Source organism: Giraffa tippelskirchi, chromosome X, assembly GCF_054371585.1.
Source record: "Giraffa tippelskirchi isolate mGirTip1 chromosome X, T2T-mGirTip1v1.2.pri, whole genome shotgun sequence".
Lineage (NCBI taxonomy): Eukaryota > Metazoa > Chordata > Mammalia > Artiodactyla > Giraffidae > Giraffa > Giraffa tippelskirchi.
This window is the reverse complement of record NC_137289.1, coordinates 64,565,957-64,584,530: the sequence shown is the minus strand read 5'-3', so window position 1 is coordinate 64,584,530 and position 18,574 is coordinate 64,565,957. Positions and strand designations below refer to the sequence as shown.

General features: G+C 38.3%; 1 protein-coding gene across 15 annotated transcripts in view; it reads left to right on the top strand.

Moving 5' to 3' along the window:
- The window catches only part of DIAPH2 (diaphanous related formin 2), a 952,992-nt gene that overhangs the window by 93,067 nt on the left and 841,351 nt on the right, over positions 1-18,574 (top strand). For 8 of the 15 annotated variants that reach the window (XM_081565323.1, XM_081565328.1, XM_081565337.1 and 5 more), the window contains one exon: positions 5,264-5,284. The exons of the other annotated variants lie outside the window; for them this stretch is intronic. In XM_081565323.1, the coding sequence (XP_081421449.1) occupies positions 5,264-5,284 (21 nt within the window). The remainder of the gene's footprint in view (positions 1-5,263; positions 5,285-18,574) is intronic. 15 annotated transcript variants of the gene reach the window in all.

Below are 18,574 nucleotides of genomic sequence, written 5' to 3'. Positions count from 1 at the left end.
GTTGACCAGTGAATAAAATAGTTTGTCGTTGGCAAAATATATTCTAAAATTATTTGGCTATTAATGCTGTTTCAGTACAGTAATTGCAGTGGCAATTATTGATGCATTTTGTCTGAATTCTACAATTGTATTGATTCCATATTGTACTTTAAGTAAGCTAAATCTGAATGCTGAACTATTTAAACATAACGCATTGCAGCTCTGCCAGAGCAGAACAACAGCATGTTTTTTAATTTGCTTCTGGTATCCAAGGGCAGAAATGTGTTTCAGGTGATAAGTGAAATTTGCCTTGAGCGTCATTTTCAATAGAATTAGGTGAGGCATAGGGTTTTACTTTGAAATTCTGATGAATCTCTTCTCATTTTTGCACTCAAGTTATTGTTCACAGTAAAATGCTTTAGGAAATGCAGGGTGTACATTCAGTGCTATTTTTCAAATACCTAAAGGCAAATACACTAGTAAATCTATATAGTTATATCTGAGTGCAAAGTACAGATAATTATATATGAATAATTATGTGCTGATTTTAATGGCAAGATTTTGTTAGTGTCTCCGGCTCATTTGTTGTTGTTTTTGTTTGTGTAAGTGGAACTGAATATAATGAAGACTGTATGAAGCTCTTACTTCTTAACCTTTTGCTTTTGACTCAATCTCTATGTAGAACTGGTTTTCATTTATCTTCGTATTGTTTCCTCTTTAACTGACCGAAAAAAAGCACACTGACTTATATACTCATTTTTCAGATTAAAATGCTAAACTTGGGGTAAACGTTGGCTGAGCTGTCTTGAATTGATTTATTTGAAAAATGGAAATTGAAAATTTCTCAAAAGACATGAAAACTCTATACTAAAGGCATTAGTCTCAAAATCAATACAAATAACTATTTAGTATATGATCCTTATTTGTTTCCTTTAGCACACATAGGATCACTTGACATGCGTATAGAACTTTAATTAGTACTCTAAGGTTATATGTTTTATTTGCTGTATTTTTCATGGACTAAATATGATGAAAGAAAGCCTGTTGACAAGCATGTTTTAAAGTTTTCTCACTTTGGAGAGACAGTCATCAGTGCTGTGTTCTGTGGTGAAAACAAAGAAAATTACATATGTTATTTCTTTTTGAAGGTGAGAGGGATGCCATTTAGTGACAAACCATCATCTCATCTTTTGTGATCTCTTCATGATCATGACAATAAAATTTGCATGAATTATAATGTAACCTATGGCCATTTATCTATGTGTAACTAAGGTTTCCATGCTGCTGGCTTTTATTAGGCTTTAAGTATACTTTGCATGTCATACTCTTTTATGCTTATTTTTTCGTTGTATTGACACACTGATTAAAAATGCTTCCACATTTAAAGTAGATATGATTGTAACCCCTGCTTTATGAAAATGTTTTGCAAATAGTCAAAACTTTTATCTTGAAGTAAAAGCAAATTTAAGGACTAGAGTCCCTGGTAGAAAAATGTTTTATCATAAGTCATATGTAAAACACGTGAAAATTATAGTTAAATTTAAATATAAATTGTACATTTCCCCTTTTAACACCTGCATTAGTCATTTTACATGGAATTGAAAAACAAATTATGTACTCAATAAGCGATATCCGTCATTCTCCTGGGTTTGTGGGAAGGACAGTAAAGCAAGATGAAACTAATACATGGGTTTGGACACAAAACCTGTTTCTAAAGCAAAGGAGAGTCTTTTGTTGTGTAACTGATCATGCCAAAATTAGCCTGGGATAAGAGAATATAAAGGATATTAAAAGATAATGATGAAAACTATTGCTTAGTTTTTTCCTCTTCAAATTCCATAATAGAAAATGTTGTGTGAATGCAAAGGAAAAAGTACATTGAGTAACTCTGTCATTGATGAATGGACTTAGTAAGGGAATGGAAAAGAGTCTCTTCTCTGCTGGAACTGGACTCCTGCTTACTGTAACAAGTGTGGTTATGGTCATGATCTTGTTGTTTAGTTGCTAAGTCATTTCTGACTCTTTGAGGCTCTTCTGTCCCTGATATTTCCCAAGCCAAGAATACTGGGGTGGTTTGCCATTTCCTTCTCCAGGGGATCTTCCCAACCCAGGGATCAAACCCGGGTCTCCTGCATTGCAGGCAAATTCTTTACCATCTAAGCCACCAGGGAGGCCCAGGTACATGTAGATAATTTGGCCACAGATAATCTGGAAGAGTCTTTGTTTTCATAGCACCAACATAAGTTTTCAGAAGTGGAAAATCAAGCTTTGTTACTATTGCAACGTGCGCTCACTGGGCTGTTCAGTGTGACAGCTGCCGGCCTCCCCTCCCTCCTCACTACTGCCCAGCTCACTACTGACCATCAGCGGCTTCATGTCACCCAGCCTGTTCCTGTTCTCTTCACCTTCACCCTGGCATCACCCCAAACCCACGCCCCTTCAAACCTTTGTGCTTCTCTGCCCCCAAACTATCGCCAAGCAGCTGCACTCTCAGCATCTCTAACTTTGCCCTGTGTAGTTCCCATGGGCTTCCTCCTCATCAGACTCCCGTTCCCAAAACCTACATTCCTCAAGGCAGCGATGTGACACATTCATGTTTGCACCCCAACATGCCTGCCACATAGCCGGCAGCTGTCATGGTATATTGCGCGCAGTGTCAGTGGATTTTAAATAAAATGAAAACCACAAGTTAAAAAAAAATTGCCACATTGTCATACCAATTCATAATCCTGAGAGGCACAGCCATCAGTGATTTAGAGGGAATCTTGCATGTTATGTTTTAACAATATATAGAGACGTTTATGGGGGTATTCCTCGGTGGTTCAGATAGTAAACAATCTGCCTGCCAAGCAGGAGACGCAGGTTCGATCCCTGGGTTAGGAAAATCCCCTGGAGAAGGAAATCACTCCAGTATTCTTGTCTTGAGAATCCCATGGACAGAGGAGCCTGGTGGACTACAGTCCATGGGGTCGAAAAGTCGGACATGACTGAGCAACTGAGCACACATGCATAGACGTTTATGAGGAAAAAATTAGTCACTGAAATCCGAACATTAGTTTGCCAGATGTCAGTGTCCTTATGAGAATATTAAGAAACTAATTTATTTCTAACTTAAATCACAGTCTTTGAGGTTGAGATTTAAAAATATGTAAAATTACATTTTTTGAAGTTACATTGAAAGGTAACATTGATTAAAAAAACTCAGTAGCAAATAATTTAAAATAGTGATACCAAATACATTGCTAAATATTTTCAGATTGGCCCATATCATAAACAGGCTTCCCTGGCAGCCCAGACGATAAAGAATCCATCTGCAATGTGGGTGACCTGAGTTCTATCCCTGGATTGGGAAGACCCCCTGGAGGAGAGCATGGCAACCCCCTCCAGTATTCTTGCCTAGAGAATCCCCATGGACAAAGGAGCCTGGTGGGCTACAGTCCATGGGGTTGCAAAGAGTCGTACATAACTGAGTGACTAAGCACACACACACATATCATAAGCAGTTAAGAGTTGTAGTATATCTTTTTGTATGTGTGTATACAGGCGTTGGCTTCCCAGGTGGCACTAGTGGTAAAGAACCTGCCTGACAACGCAGGAGACATAAGAGACATGGGTTTGATCCCTGGGTCAGGAAGATCTCCTAGAGAAAGGCATGGCAACCCACTCCAGTATTCTTGCCTGGAGAATCCCATGGACAGAGGAACCTGGCAGGCTATAGTCCATAGGGTCACAGAGAGTCAGACACAACTGAAGTGACTTAGCACACACACATACATGTATTAATGGTTTTGCCTTTGCCACTATCAGGTATTTTCTTTCTCAAGTCTTTGCCAGACATCACCTAGATACTGTGAAACAGTTGAACCCAAACATGACCAGACCAGTTTCTTTTAGCTTTTCTTGGCTCATCTTATCTGTTTGCTGTATATGCTTTAACTAAATGTAATCATTTTGCAATCAGAATAGTATAGACCTGCTTAAATTGTTAAGACATGTTTGCAATTCTTTTTTTTTTTTTTAATTTCATGTCTGTGCTAAATAAACACGGGACAAATAAGACCTCTGTCTTTTTGGTGGAAGGAAATAGTTTAGGTCAATAGCATATATTTCAATTCAAAGACTATTAATGGCACCACGGAGGCTTTTATTCAACTAAATAGTCATGTCTGTAGATAGTCTGTCGAATGAATATTTAAGAAAGCTGCTTTTCTATTTGGAGATTCATGGATTCCTCTGAAATAATTAATTAGGAAACTATCATTAGGATTCTTATTGGGATTTCAGTTATATTTGATTTTTATTTTTAAAGTACTAGCTAATAATTAGAACGTGTATTGATAATATGTGCTATCAGATTAATAGTTTTAGATTATGGATGAACTCTTTTTTTGAACATTGCTTGATATTCAAGTGTAGGAATCTGATAACAATGATTTATATTTGGATTCTGGCATAAAATTATACTTTAGGACTATGATTTTAGTTCTTGCCTTCTTAAACACAAATTCTTAGGAATTCTCTTATCTCTTCATAAGAAAAACTCAATCGAGGTTGTAATTTTTGAACTATTTCCTCCTTCTGAATAAGTATATTTAAATACAAACTGCTTCTTTGTCTTCACATTATACAGAAAACTGTGTTGTCATAATAGAAATGCTAGGATGGCCTAGAAAACTAGAATCATAAGCAATCTATCTTCTTTGTAATTTTCAAGTATAATATAAAACAATATTTTAAACCTTAAATTCATAACAATATAAAATTTCCAGTTTTCAACCTAAAGTTTATTTATTAACTTAAATGCATGACTTTAAGTGCAACATTTATATTCTAAAATACCTAATTTCAAGCTTAGTAGTATACCGGTTAAAACAAGGAAAGAAAAAAAAACGATATTAGAATAAAATTCAATTTTCTCATGATAATTTGTTGAGAGGTTGTGGGCTGATAAAATATCTGATGCCTAATTGCACTTAATCTTGCATTACTTGATATTTATACTACAACTGGTTGAGAAGCCCATTACAGAAAACTTAAAAAAAAATCCTCAAATGGTAATAATTTTATTTGGGAATCTTTATTCTGCCGACTTTATACATTTTGGAATATGGTAGAAATCCATACTGATGTATTAACGTCTAGATCTAAAATATTAAAAGTACACATAGAGGTAGCTATTTACTAATTTACTAAACACTTCTGTGAAAAGCTTCTGATTATTAATACTGTTGCTGTTTGTTTTTTTTTTACACCATAACTACTCTCCGTTGACCTCTGCATGCAGATAGTTGGAAGTAAAGTTACGGTGAGTACAAAAGATGCGTTTTACCCTTAGATGTGAATTTGTGCTTTTGGAGATTGAGTGATTTTTGCTTCCAGTATTTTATGTGTTCAGTTCTTCTTTTGGTGTATATTTTACCAAAGTAGTAAGATGAATGTTAAGATCACGTGATTAGAACTTAAACTATGTAAGTATTTTTCCTGTGGCTTTGGGAAATACTTTAGAACTGGAATATGCTTATATATTTTGTCTTAGAAAGTTTTACTTCTTTTAAAATTTTTTTTTGGAACTGTGCCTATGTCAGTCCTTATGATTCTGAGGTGTGTTTTACCTCAGTTTTTCAGGATAGCAGGGAGAGACTCCTAAAAGTTTCGTTTATGCTGACAGGAATTCTTACTGAAGCATCTCACTTTGACTTTAGTATCTCTGAGCACATGGTGTAATGAAAGCAGCCTTTGATATTCAGTCAGGAGGCCTGGGTGCTTATCTTTGCTGGGTGCTGCTCATCAGCTTTGTGACTTTGGGAAAGTCATATAAGTTCTCTGAGGTTCAGGTATTAAGTAGATAAATTGAAGTGATCGACTTGCATTATCTTTTAAGGTTCTTTCAGGTGCTGTCATCTAAGCAGGGGTCCGCAACCTCCAGGCCACAGACCAGTACTTCCAGTCAGATCAGCAATGGCATTAGATTAGCAATAAAGTACACAATAAACGCAATGTGGTTGAATATTCCTGAACTCATCCTCACCTACCCCAGTCTGTGGAAAAATAGTCTTCCATGAAACTGGTCCCTGGTGCCAAAAAGGTTGGGGACTGCCGATCTAAAGGTTATATACAATAAACTATTACAATATTGTAAAGTAATTAGCCCCCAACTAAAATAAATAAATTTATAAAAAAATAAATACATAAAGGTTATATACACGAGACACTGCATTGCAGTGCCACAATTGCGTGATACAGTATTACCTCAATACACCAAAAGTGGCCTGTATTTTAATTAAGAGCTATTTGTAATTACCTGGCCTTCATGATTAAGCAGTCTGTATTTACAAAACAGGCCAGGAAACATTATCTTTTTTTTTTTTTTAATTTCTATCGGAGTATAGTGGATTTACAAAGTTGTCTTAGTTTCAGATGTACAGAAAAGTAAATCAGTTATTAATATACATATATCCACTGTTTTTCAGATTCTTTTCTCGTATAGACCATTACAGAGTATTGAGTAGAGTTTCCTGTGCTATACAGCAGATTCTTATAAGCTATCTATTTTACACATACTAGTGTGTATATGGGCTTCCTGAGGTGGTGCAGTGATAAAGAATCCACCTACCAGTGCAAGAGACGCAGGAGATGTGGGTTCAATCTCTGAGTCGTGAAGATCCCCTGAAGGAAGGCACGGCAACCCACTCTAGTATTCTTGTCTGGAGAATCCCATGAACAGAGGAGTCTGGTGGGCTGCGGTCCATGGGGCCACAAAGAGTCAGACATGACTGAGCATGCACACTCCCATAGTAGTATATGTATGTCAGTCCCAATCTCCCAATTTATCCACCACCCCCCACCCCCACCCCTTGCCCCAGGAAACATTATCTTTAACATCACCAGGTATCTAGAATAGTGAATATATTTACATTTGTTTTGCTTTTAAAAATTGAAGTCCTCTTTTTGTTTTTTTGGATTCATGTGACATTGGGGGAAAAATGCCATCCATCTTTTGGGATGATTTCCAAAATCAGCAAATATTTCTTTAGTGCTTATTGTGTACCAAGAACTGTGCTAGGTGCACTGATGACTGGAAAATAAGAATAAAACCTTATCATTGCAATAATATATGTTGAAATAATCAAACCTTAAATTGTGCCTGCTAATTGTGCCATAGCAATATTATGTATTAGGCAGGAGACAGAAGTTGGGTTAGAGTAATTAGAGAAAAATCCATGCAAATTTCTAGACTTTCAGGATATGGTGGCTGGGATTTGATGGGGGAGGGGAAATGATGGGAAAGCTCTCAGATTGTGGAAGTAATATTCAATGCAAAGGCTTGGAAAGAGAACCAAATTATATTTGGGAGGGGGTACGGCAGGTGGGCGAGCAGGAAGAAATGAGAAATGAGGTTGACTTTGTAAAGAACAAAAATGTATATTGGAAAGATTCAAAAATCAAGTTAAAAGAAGATCTTAAAGTCCAGGTAGAAGATTAGAAATCAGTTGGAGCAAGCAAGTGACATGAGGAAAGCAGAGTTTAAGAAAAATAAATTTGTCTCATGCATTGAACATGGAATGGTGTTCTCTTTCACATATGATAATATATATGTTTCAATGCTATTCTCCCAGAACGTCCCACCCTCACCTTCTCCCTCAGAGTCCATAACACTGTTCTATGCATCTGTGTCTCTTATTCTGTCTCGCATATAGGGTTATTGTTACCATCTTTCAAATTCCATATATATGCATTAGTATACTGTATTGGTGTTTTTCTTTCTGGCTTACTTCACTCTGTATAATGGGCTCCAGTTTCATCCATCTCAATAGAACTGATTCAAATGTATTCTTTTTAATGGCTGAGTAATATTCCATTGTGTATATGTACCACAGCTTCCTTATTCATTCGTCTGCTGATGGACATCTAGGTTGCTTCCATGTCCTGGCTATTGTAAACAGTGCTGCGATGAACACTGGGGTACATGCGTCTCTTTCAATTCTGGTTTCCTCGGTGTGTATGCCCAGCAGTGGGATTGCTGGGTCATATGGCAGTTCTATTCCCAGTTTTTTAAGGAATCTCCACACTGTTCTCCATAGTGGCTGTACTAGTTTGCATTCCCACCAATTCAGGGCTGGGACAATGGGATGACCCAGAGGGATGGGATGGGGAGGGAGGTGGGAGGGGGGTCCAGGAAGGGGAACACATGTAAACCCATGGCTGATTCTTGTCAACGTATGGCAAAAACTACTACAATATTGTAAAGTAATTAGCCCCCGACTAAAATAAATAAATTTATTTAAAAAAATAAAAAAATAAAAATCCTAAAAAAAAAAAAGAAAAAGAAATTTGATAATAATAGGTAGGCTGGATCAGGCTAATGGTTCTCAAAGTTGAAAGTATCAAAATGCAAATTTTGTCCCTCATGGGGTCTGGGATCAGGCCAAGAATTCTGCATTTTTATCAAGCACCACAGAACATCCTGATTAGTTAGAATAAGGAGCTCACTTTGAGAAATACTGGATTGGGATAGAGGTTTGTTTGGGGGGCTAGCTAGGAGACATGTGAGAGTCAATGAGGCCCTGCATTAAACTGAAGGCTTAGGTGTAGAAGGATGGGGTTAAATAACAGAGTTTGGGGCAATAAATGAATCTAGAGCTTATTTTAATGTGGGCCAGAACCAGCCTATATTTCTGATCGTGACAACATAAACAATCCAATGACCTGTGCCAGAAGCCACTGCAAGATTACCAATTTCTCCATAATCAGTTATCAAGTTCTGTTGATTATTTCTCCTAAATAACTCTCAGTTCTCTTCCCTATTTCAGACCCATCATCTAACACTCCTGTGATTGTCATAGCCTCCTCAATACTCTCCTAGTCTTTGGCCTCACACTCACCCATGAATGCTTGATGTGGTTACCAGAAATGCTGCTGCTACCCCCTCAAACTTTCAGATGGCTCCCTATTCTCTTTGTGATCTTTTCTAATTTCACCTCCAGCTGCACTCTTACATGCACCTATCCCCTGTCTGTATGGGAACACTTGGCAATTTGTTAACATCCTATTTTTTTTAATTTTTTAAAGTTTATTTATTTTTTAATTGAAGGATAATTGCTTTACAAAACTTTGTTGTTTTCTGTCAAACCTCAACATGAATCAGCCATAGGTATACATATGTCCCCTCCATCTTGAAACCCCCTCCAATCTCCCTCCCTATTCCACCTCCTAGTTTGATACACAGCCCCTGTTTGAGTTCCCTGAGACATAGAGCAAATTCCCATTGTCTATTTTACATAGTAAGTTTCCATGTTACTCTATCCATACATCTCACCCTCTCCTCCCTTCTCCCCATGTCCATAAGTCTGTTCTCTATGTCTGTTTTTCCATTGCTGCCCTGCAAATAAATTCTTCAGTACCATCTTTCTAGATTCCATATATGTGTGTTAGGAGATCGGTCCTGGGTGTTCATTGGAAGGACTGATGTTGAAGCTGAAACTCCAGTACTTTGGCCACCTCATGTGAAGAGTTGACTCATTGGAAAAGACCCTAATGCTGGGAAGGATTGGGGGCGGGAGGAGAAGGGGACGACAGAGGATGAGATTGCTGGATGGCATCACTGACTCGATGGGCATGGGTTTGGGTAGACTCTGGGAGTTGGTGATGGACAAGGAGGCCTGGTGTGCTGCGATTCTTGGGGTCGCAAAGAGTCAGACACGACTGAGCAACTGAACTGAACTGATACAATATTTATTTTTATCTTTCTGACTGACTTCACTCTGTATAATAGGCTCTAGGTTCATCCACCTCATTAGAACTGAGTCGAATGTGTTCCTTTTTATGGCTGAGTAATATTCCATTGTATATAGATACAATAACTTCTTTATCCATTCATCTGTTGATGGACATCTAGGTTGCTTCCATGTTTTAGCTATTGCAAATAGTGCTGCAGTGAACATTGGGGTATATGTGTCTTTTTCAATTTTGGTTTCTTCAGGGCATATGCCTAGGAGTGGGATTACTGGGTCACATGGTGGTTTTATTCCTGGTTTTTTAAGGAATCTCCATACCATCTTCCATAGTGGCTGAATCAATTTACATTCCCACCAGCAGTGCAAGAGCGTTCCTTTTTCTCCACACCCTCTCCAGCATTTATCATTTGTAGACTTTTTGTTGATGGCCATTCTGAATGGTGGGAGGTGATATCTCATTGTAGTTTTGATTTGCATTTCTCTAATAATGTGCGATGTTGAGCATCTTTTCATGTGTTTGTTAGCCATCTGTATGTCTTCTTTGGAGAAATGTCTGTTTAGGTCTTTTTCACACTTTTTGATTGGATTGTTTGTTTTTCTGGTTTTGAGTTGAATGAGCTGATTGTATATTTTGGAAATTAATCCTTTGTCAGTTGTTTCATTTGCTATTATTTTCTCTCATTCTGAGGGTTGTCTTTTCACCTTGTTTATAGTTTCCTTTGCTGTGCAAAAGCTTTTAGGTTTAATCAGGTCCCACTTATTTGCTTTTGTTTTTATTTCCATTACTCTAGGACATGGGTCATAGAGGATCTTGCTTTGATTTATGTCATCGAGTGTTCTGCCTATGTTTTCCTCTAAGGATTTTATAGTTTCTTGTCTTACATTGAGGTCTTTAATCCATTCTGAGTTTATCTTTGTGTATGGTGCTAGGAAGTGTTCTAATTTCATTGTTTTACATGTAGCTGTCCAGTTTTCTCAGCACCACTTATCGGAGAGGCTGTCTTTGCCCCATTATATATCCTTTCCTCCTTTGTCAGAAATAAGGTACCCATAGGTGCATGGGTTTATTTCTGGGCTTTCTATCTTATTCCATTGGTCTATATTTCTGTTTTTGTGCCAGTAACATACTGTCTTGATGACCGTACCTTTGTAGTATAATCTGAAGTCAGGAAGGTTGATTCCTCCAGCTTCATTCTTCTTTCTCGACAACTTTAGCTATTCAGGGTCTTTTGTGTTTCCATATAAATTGTGAAATTTTTTGTTGTAGTTCTGTGAAAAATGCCATTGGTAATTTGATAGGGATCGCATTGAATCTGTAGATTGCATTTGCTGGTGTAGTCATTTTCACAATATTGATTCTTCCTACCCAGGAACATGGAAAATCTCTTCATCTGTTTATGTCATCTTTGATTTCTTTCATGAGTGTCTTATAATTTTCTGTATAATGTTGTCTTCTTAGGTAGGTCTATTCCTAGATATTTTATTCTTTCTGTTTCAGTGGTGAATGGAATTGATTCCTTAATTTCTTTTTCTGATTTTTCACTGTTAGTATATAAGAATGCACAAGTGATTTCTGTGTATTGATTTTGTATCCTGTGACTTTGCTAAATTCCCTGATTAGCTGTAGTAATTTTCTGATAGTATCTTCGGGGTTTTCTATGTATAGTATCATGTCATCTGCAAACAGTGAGAGTTTTACTTGTTTTCCAATCTGGATTCCTTTTATTTCTTTTTCTTCTCTGATTGCTGTATCTATGACTTCCAAAACTATGTTGAATAACAGTGGTGAGAGTGGACACCTTTGTCTTGTTCCTGATCTTAGGGGGAGTGCTGGCAGTTTTTCACCATTGAGAATAATGTATCCAGTGGGCTTATCATATATGACCTTTAGTATGTTGAGGTAGGTTCCTTCTATGCACATTTTTTGAAGAGTTTTAATTATAAATGGGTGCTGAATTTTGTCAAAGGCTTTTTCTGCATCTATTGTGATGATCGTATGGTTTTTATTTTTCAATTTGTTTATATGGTATATCACATTGATTGCTTTGTATATATTGAAGATTCCTTGCATCCCTGGAATAAACCCAACTTGATCACAGTGTATGAGGTTTTTAATGTGTTGTTGAATTCTGTTTGCTAGAATTTTGCTGAGGATTTTTGTATCTATGTTCATCAGTGATATTAGCCTGTAGTTTTCTTTTTCTGTGTTGTTTTTGTCTGGTTTTGGCATCAGGTGATGGTGGCCTCATAGAATGAGTTTGGAAGTGTTCCTTCCTCTACAATTTTTTTGAAAGAATTTTAGAAGGATAGGCATTAGCTCTTTTCTAAATGTTTGATAGAATTCCCCTATGAAGCCATCTGGCCCTGGGCATTTGTTTTTTTGGGAGATTTTTGAGCACAGTTTTGATTTTGGTGCTTGTAATTGAGTTGTTCATACTTTCTATTTCTTCCTGGTTCAGTCTTGGAAAATTGATCTTTACTAAGATTCTGTTCATTTCTTCCAGGTTATCCATTTTATTGCCATATAGTTGTTCATAATAGTCTCTTATAATCTGTTATATTTCTGCATTGTCTGTTGTAACCGTTCCTGTTTCATTTTCTAATTTTATTGATTTGATTCTTCTCTCTTTTTTCTCAATGAGTGTGGCTAAAGGTTTGTCAATTTTGTTTATCTTCTCAAAGAACCAGCTTTTAGTTTTATTAATCTTTACTATTGTTGCTTTCTTTTTTTTTTTCCATTTATCATTTATTTCTGCTCTGATCTTTGTGATTTCTTCCCTTCTACTAATTTGGGGGTTTTTTGGTTCTTCTTTTTCCGGTTGTTTTAGGTGGAAAGTTAGGTTGTCTATCCAATGGTTTTTTTTTTTGTTTGTTTCTTGAGGTAGGATTGTGTTGCTATAAACTTCACTCTTAGAACTGCTTTTGCTGTATCCCATAGATTTTGAGTTATGGTGTTTTCATCCTCATTTATTTTCTGGGAAATTTTTTATTTCCCTTTTGATTTCTTTAGTAAACTATTCGTTATTTAGAAACATATTGTTTAATCTCCATGTGTTTGTGTTTTTTACAGTTTTTTTTTTCTTGTAATTGATATTTAGTTTCATAGCATTGTGGTCAGAAGATGCTTGATATGATTTCAACTTTCTTAAATTTACTGAGGTTTGATTTGTGACCCAGGATGTGGTCTATCCTAGAGAATGTTCCATGTACACTTGAGAAGAAGGTGTATTCTTCTGATTTTGAATGGAATGTTCTTAAGATATCAATGAGATCCATCTCATCTAATATGTCATTTAAGACTTGTGTTTCTTTATTAATTTTCTGTTTTGATAATCTGTCCATTGGTGTAAGTGGGGTGTTAAAGTCTCCTACCATTATTGTGTTACTGTCAATTTCTCCTTTTTTGTCTGTTAGTGTTTGTCTATGTATTGAGGTGCTCCTATGTTGAGTGCATAGATATTTACAATTGTTATGTCTTCCTATTGGATTGACCCCTTGATCATTAGTAGTGTCCTTTATCTCTTGTAATCTTCTTCATTTTAAGGTCTATTTTGTCTGACATGAGGATTGCTACTTCAGCTTTCTTTTGGTTTCCATTTGAGTGGAATATATTTTTCCATCCTCTCACTTTCAGTCTGTATGTGTCTTTAGGTCTGAAGTAGATTTCTTGTAGACAGCATATATATGGGTCTTGTTTTTGTATCCATTCAGCCAGTCTGTGTCTTTTGGTTGGAGCATTTAATCCATTTACATTTAAAGTAATTGTTGATATGTGTGTTCCTATTGCCATTTCTTAATTGTTTCAATTTAGTTTAGTTCAGTTGCTCAGTTGTGTCCCACTCTTTGCGACCCCATGGACTGCAGCAAGCCAGGCCTCCCTGTTCATCACTAACCCCTGGAGCCTACTCAAACTCATGTCCATCGCGTTGTTGATGCCAACCAACCATCTCATCCTCTGTCATCCCCTTCTCCAGCCTTCAATCTTTCCCAGCATCAGGGTCTTTTCCAATGAGTCAGTTCTTTGCATCAGGTAGCCAAAGTATTGGAGTTTCAGCTTCAGCATCAGTCCTTCCAATGAATATTCAGGACTGATTTCCTTTAGGATGGACAGGTTGGATCTCCTTGCAGTCCAAGGGACTCTCAAGAGTCTTCTCCAGCACCACAGTTCAAAAACACCAATTCTTCAGAGCTCAACTTTCTTTATAGTCCAGCTCTTGCATCCATACATGATTACTGGAAAAACCATAGCTTTGACTAGATGGACCTTTGTCGGTAATATCTCTGCTTTTTAATATGCTGTCTACGTTGGTCATAGCTTTTCTTCCAAGGAGCAAGCATCTTTTACTTTCATGGCTGCAGTCACCATCTTCAGTAATTTTGGAGCCCCCCAAAATAAAGTCTTTCACTGTTTCCATTGTTTCCCCATCTATTTGCCATGAAGTGATGGGACTGGATGCCATGATCTTTGTTTTCTGAATGTTGAGTTTTAAGCCAACTTTTTACTCTCCTCTTTCACATTCATCAAGAGGCTCTTTAGTTCTTTGCTTTCTGCCATAAGGGTGGTGTCATCTGAGTATCTGAGGTTATTGATATTTCTTCTGCCAATCTTTTTCTTCTCTTTTCTCTTGTCGATCTTTTTCTTCTCTTGCATTTCCTGACTATATAAGTTCCTTTAACGTTTGTGGTAAAGCTGGTTTGGTGGTACTGAATTCTCTTAACTTTTGCTTGTCTAAAAAGCTTTGAGTTCCCCACGATTTTGAATGAGATCCTTGGCGGTAGAGTAATCTTAGTTGTAGATTTTTCCCTTTCAGTACTTTAAATATATCCTTCCATTTCCTTCTGGCCTGCAGAGTTTCTGCTGAAGGATCAGCTGTTAAATGTATGAGGTTTCCCTTGTATGTTACTTGTTGCTTTTCCCTTGCTGCTTTTAATTCTTTATTTGTGTTTAATCTTTGTTAGTTTGATTAGTATGTATCTTGCATGTTTCTCCTTGGGTTTATCCTGTATAGTACTCTTTGTGACTCTTGGACTTGATTGACTATTTCCCATTCCATGTTGGGGAAATTTTCAACTATAATCTTTTCAAAAATTTTCTCATGCCCTTCTTTTTCTCTTCTTCTTCTGTATTAAATATTAAGTATTAGTCGCTCAGTCGTGCCCGACTCTTGGCGACCCCATGGACTGCAGCCCACCAGGCTCCTCTGTCCATGAGATTTTCCAGGCAAGGATACTGGAGTGGGTTGCCATTTCCTTCTCCAGGGGATCTTCCCAACCCAGGGATCGAACCCGGGTCTCCTGCACTGGAGGCAGATTCTTTACCGACTGAGCTACACCCTATAATTCAAATGTTGGTACGTTTAATATTGTCCCAGAAGTGTTTGAGACTATTTCAGTTCTTTTCATTGTTTTTACTTTATTCTGCTCTTCAGAAGTTATTTCCACCATTTTATCTTCCGGTTCACTTATCCGTTTTTCTGCTTCAGATATTCTGCTATTGATTCCTTCTCGAGTATTTTTATTTTCAGTAATTGTGTTGTTTGTCTCTATGAGTTCATTCGTTAATTCTTCTAGGTCTTCGTTCATTGATTCTTGCATTTTCTCCATTCTATTTTCAAGATTTTTATCATCTTTTCAATCATTATTCTGAAATTGTTTTCAGGTAGTTTGCCTATTTCCTTCTCATTTATTTGGACTTGTGTGTTTCTAATTTGTTCCTTCATTTGTGCAGTGTTTCTCTGCCTTTTCATTATTTTTTTTTAACTTACTGTGTTTGAGGTCTCCTTTTCCCAGGCTTCAAGGTTGAATTCTTTCTTCCTTTTTGTTTCTTCCCTCATAAGATTGGTCCATTGGTTTGTGTAAGCTTCCTGTAGGGTGAAATTTGTGGTAATTTTTTTTTTTCCTCTGGCGGGCAGGGCTGAGTGAGGTGGCAATCCTGTCTGCTGACTATTGGGTTTGTATTTTTGCCTTGTTTGTTGTTTGGATGAGGTGTCCTGCACAGGGTGCTACTGGCAGTTGTGTGATGCCGGGTCTTATATACAAGTGGTTGCCTTTGTGGGCGTTCTCACTGTTTGATGCTCCCTAGGGTTAGGAGTTCTTTGGTAGTCTGGGGTCTTCATGTCAGTGCTCCCACTCCAAAGGCTCAGAGCTTTATCTCTGGCCAGGAACGGAGATTCCATAGGTGGTTTGTTATGGCATTAAGTGAGATTAAAACAAATATCCAACAAAAAGAAACCAAAGATGAACTCCAGACAAATTGCAGTTACAGAATCAGGCAAATAATGATTAAAATAATGGAATAGACACATATACATATACACCCATAAGCAAAATCAAAACAGTCCAACAAAAATAAAGTACAGTGGATTGACCCAGGGAACAAAGTAAACCAAAAATGATACCTACCAGTTAAGGACAAAACTAAAGCACAAACTGGAAAACAAAAGTAAAGCAAGGTACAAGCTGGGGAATATTGCAATGAAAACAAAACTAACAAATATGGTGAGGAAAAAAAAAAGAAAGAAAGAAAAGAAATGCAGAGTTAAATAGAGGTAGATAAAGAAGACATATTTATTAAAGGTTATCAGCAAGGGGAAAAGAACAGTAGGAAAAGCAAACAAAGGAATAAATGTAGAAAGAATAATAGGTTTAAAACATTTAAAAATTAAAATTGAAAAATATAAATAAATAAGAAGAAGAAAAAAAAGGAAAACTCTACAGAACTGCAAAAGGCCAATGTGGAGGCAGACCTTTATAACAGCAATAAAAAATGTGATTGAAAAAAGAAACTCAAAAGATCATAGTGCTAATGAAATCGACAACTACAACAGGGGAAAAATAAGGTTAAAAAAAAAGAGAGAAAAAAAACCCAAAGTAGCAAGTCAAAATATAAGAATAGTAAATATTTCTCTTGAGTCACTGCTGTCAGCGACCTTTCCCTCTCTGGGAGTCACAGTCCGCCTTTCCTCCCTAGGATGCCCTCCAACACTCTGCTGGTCTGTGGACCTGCTGTGTGGGCAGCTCACATTCTAATCTGGTTCTACTCCTGTGTGTTCTTGCCTCCAATGTCCACAGCTATCAGAACTAGTGTGTTTTTTTTTTTTTTTTTTTGGTGGGTGGTCTCAGTATCCTTTTATATATTCCATAGATGCAGAGTCTGCCTAGTTGATCCTGTGGATTTAATCTGCAGCTTGTACAGCTGGTGGGAATGTTTTGGCTCTTTTTCCTTAGCCAGACTGCCCTTGGGTTTCAGTTGTGGTTTTATTTCCACCTGTGCATGTGGGTTGTCCACTGGGGTTTGCTCCTGAGACTGTTCTGGAGGACTTGCGTCTGCCCCAGTGAGAGCAAGGTGCGGAGGTGGTGCAGCTGCTTGGGTTGCAGGGGTTTTGGCAGTACCAGGTACTCAGAGGAGTTGGAAGCTAGGGCAGCAGGAAATATAGTGCTCTACAAGGGTGTGGCAACCAATATTGGCCAATATACTCCAGTATTCTTCCCTGGAGAACCCCACTGACAGAGAAGCCTGGCAGACCACAGTTCACAGGGTCGCAAAGAGTTGGACACTAGGGAAGCATTCCCACATGTATAGATGTAAGACTTTTTAGCCTGTGGCGGCTCTGCCCCAGTGAGGGTTGAGTGTGAAGGTGGCACAGCTGCTTGAGTTGGTGGTAACCTGACCAAGTGTGCAAGGACACGGACTGCCTCAGCCGCAGGAGTTATGGCCCTATCAGAATCTTTTTTTGAGCTTCTGGTAACTGGCAATCAGAAGGCCTCATTGGCTAGTCTTTCTCCATAGCTCCACCGGTTCAGGCATTTAGAGGGTTCCCTTGCCTGGGGTCCTTCTCTGTTGTTCAGCACATCAGGCACATAGAGAGGCCCCCCTGGCTGGGGTACTACTCTGTAGGTCGGTGCATCAGGCACTTAAAGGGGCACCCTGCCTGGGTCCTCCTGTGTAGGTCAGCGCATCAGGCACTTACAGCTGCACCCTGGGTGGAGTCCTACTCTGTTGTTCCACATGTCAGGCGCTTGATGGGCCAGCCTTGCTATTGTTCAGCTGCTAGATGCTGCCTTGTTGGAAGAGAGAGGCTATGGTGATGGCTCTACCCCCTACGTGTGACTCATGGTTTCCATGGCTGTCTGGCTTTCCTCCACAGGCATTTTCCACCGCATTCTCCTCCCTTACATCCCCTCGGTCCCTCTCCCAGCAGTCAACTGCAGCCCTTGCCCTGGGATTGCTCTGCAATCCTTATGCTCCAGCTCCCAGCTGCTGCATCTTCTAGGGGACCTGCTTCCCTGTCTGGGGTAGGTAAGGCTGCGGCAAGGACTGTCTGATTCTCATTCCATGTAGGCTGCCACAGATCAGCTGCCTCACTCTCAGCCTTAAATGTTTCTTGTCTGACTCAGACAATTGCCCCCGCTGTGGATATTGGACCCCTGTTTCAATTCTCCCACCCGCCAAGGGTAGGTCCAGTCCTGAGAGGGCAACAGGCAGGAAGGCCAGGGGTCTCCAAATGGAGGAAATAGGCTGCAAGTGTCAGACGTTTTATCTTTCTCTTAAGTGGCAGGAGGAAACAAACTAGGGATATTTTTTCCCTTCTCTATACAAATTTAAAAGAGGTTTCTCTTAAAATACTGTGTTGCCATGACACCTGGTTTCACCTGAAGTTAACTATTCTTAAACTTTGAGTTAACCAATGCATTTTTCTTATGGAAATGTTTGTCTTAAGCTATGTTAATGTACTGTGCATTTACCCCAAACTCTGTCTTCCGCCTAATGGCTCAGAACCTGCTTGACATACCAGTATGTTATACTCAGACATTGTTCCCCTAATATAGGTAAATGAAACTATTTGCATGATCTGCCTTTG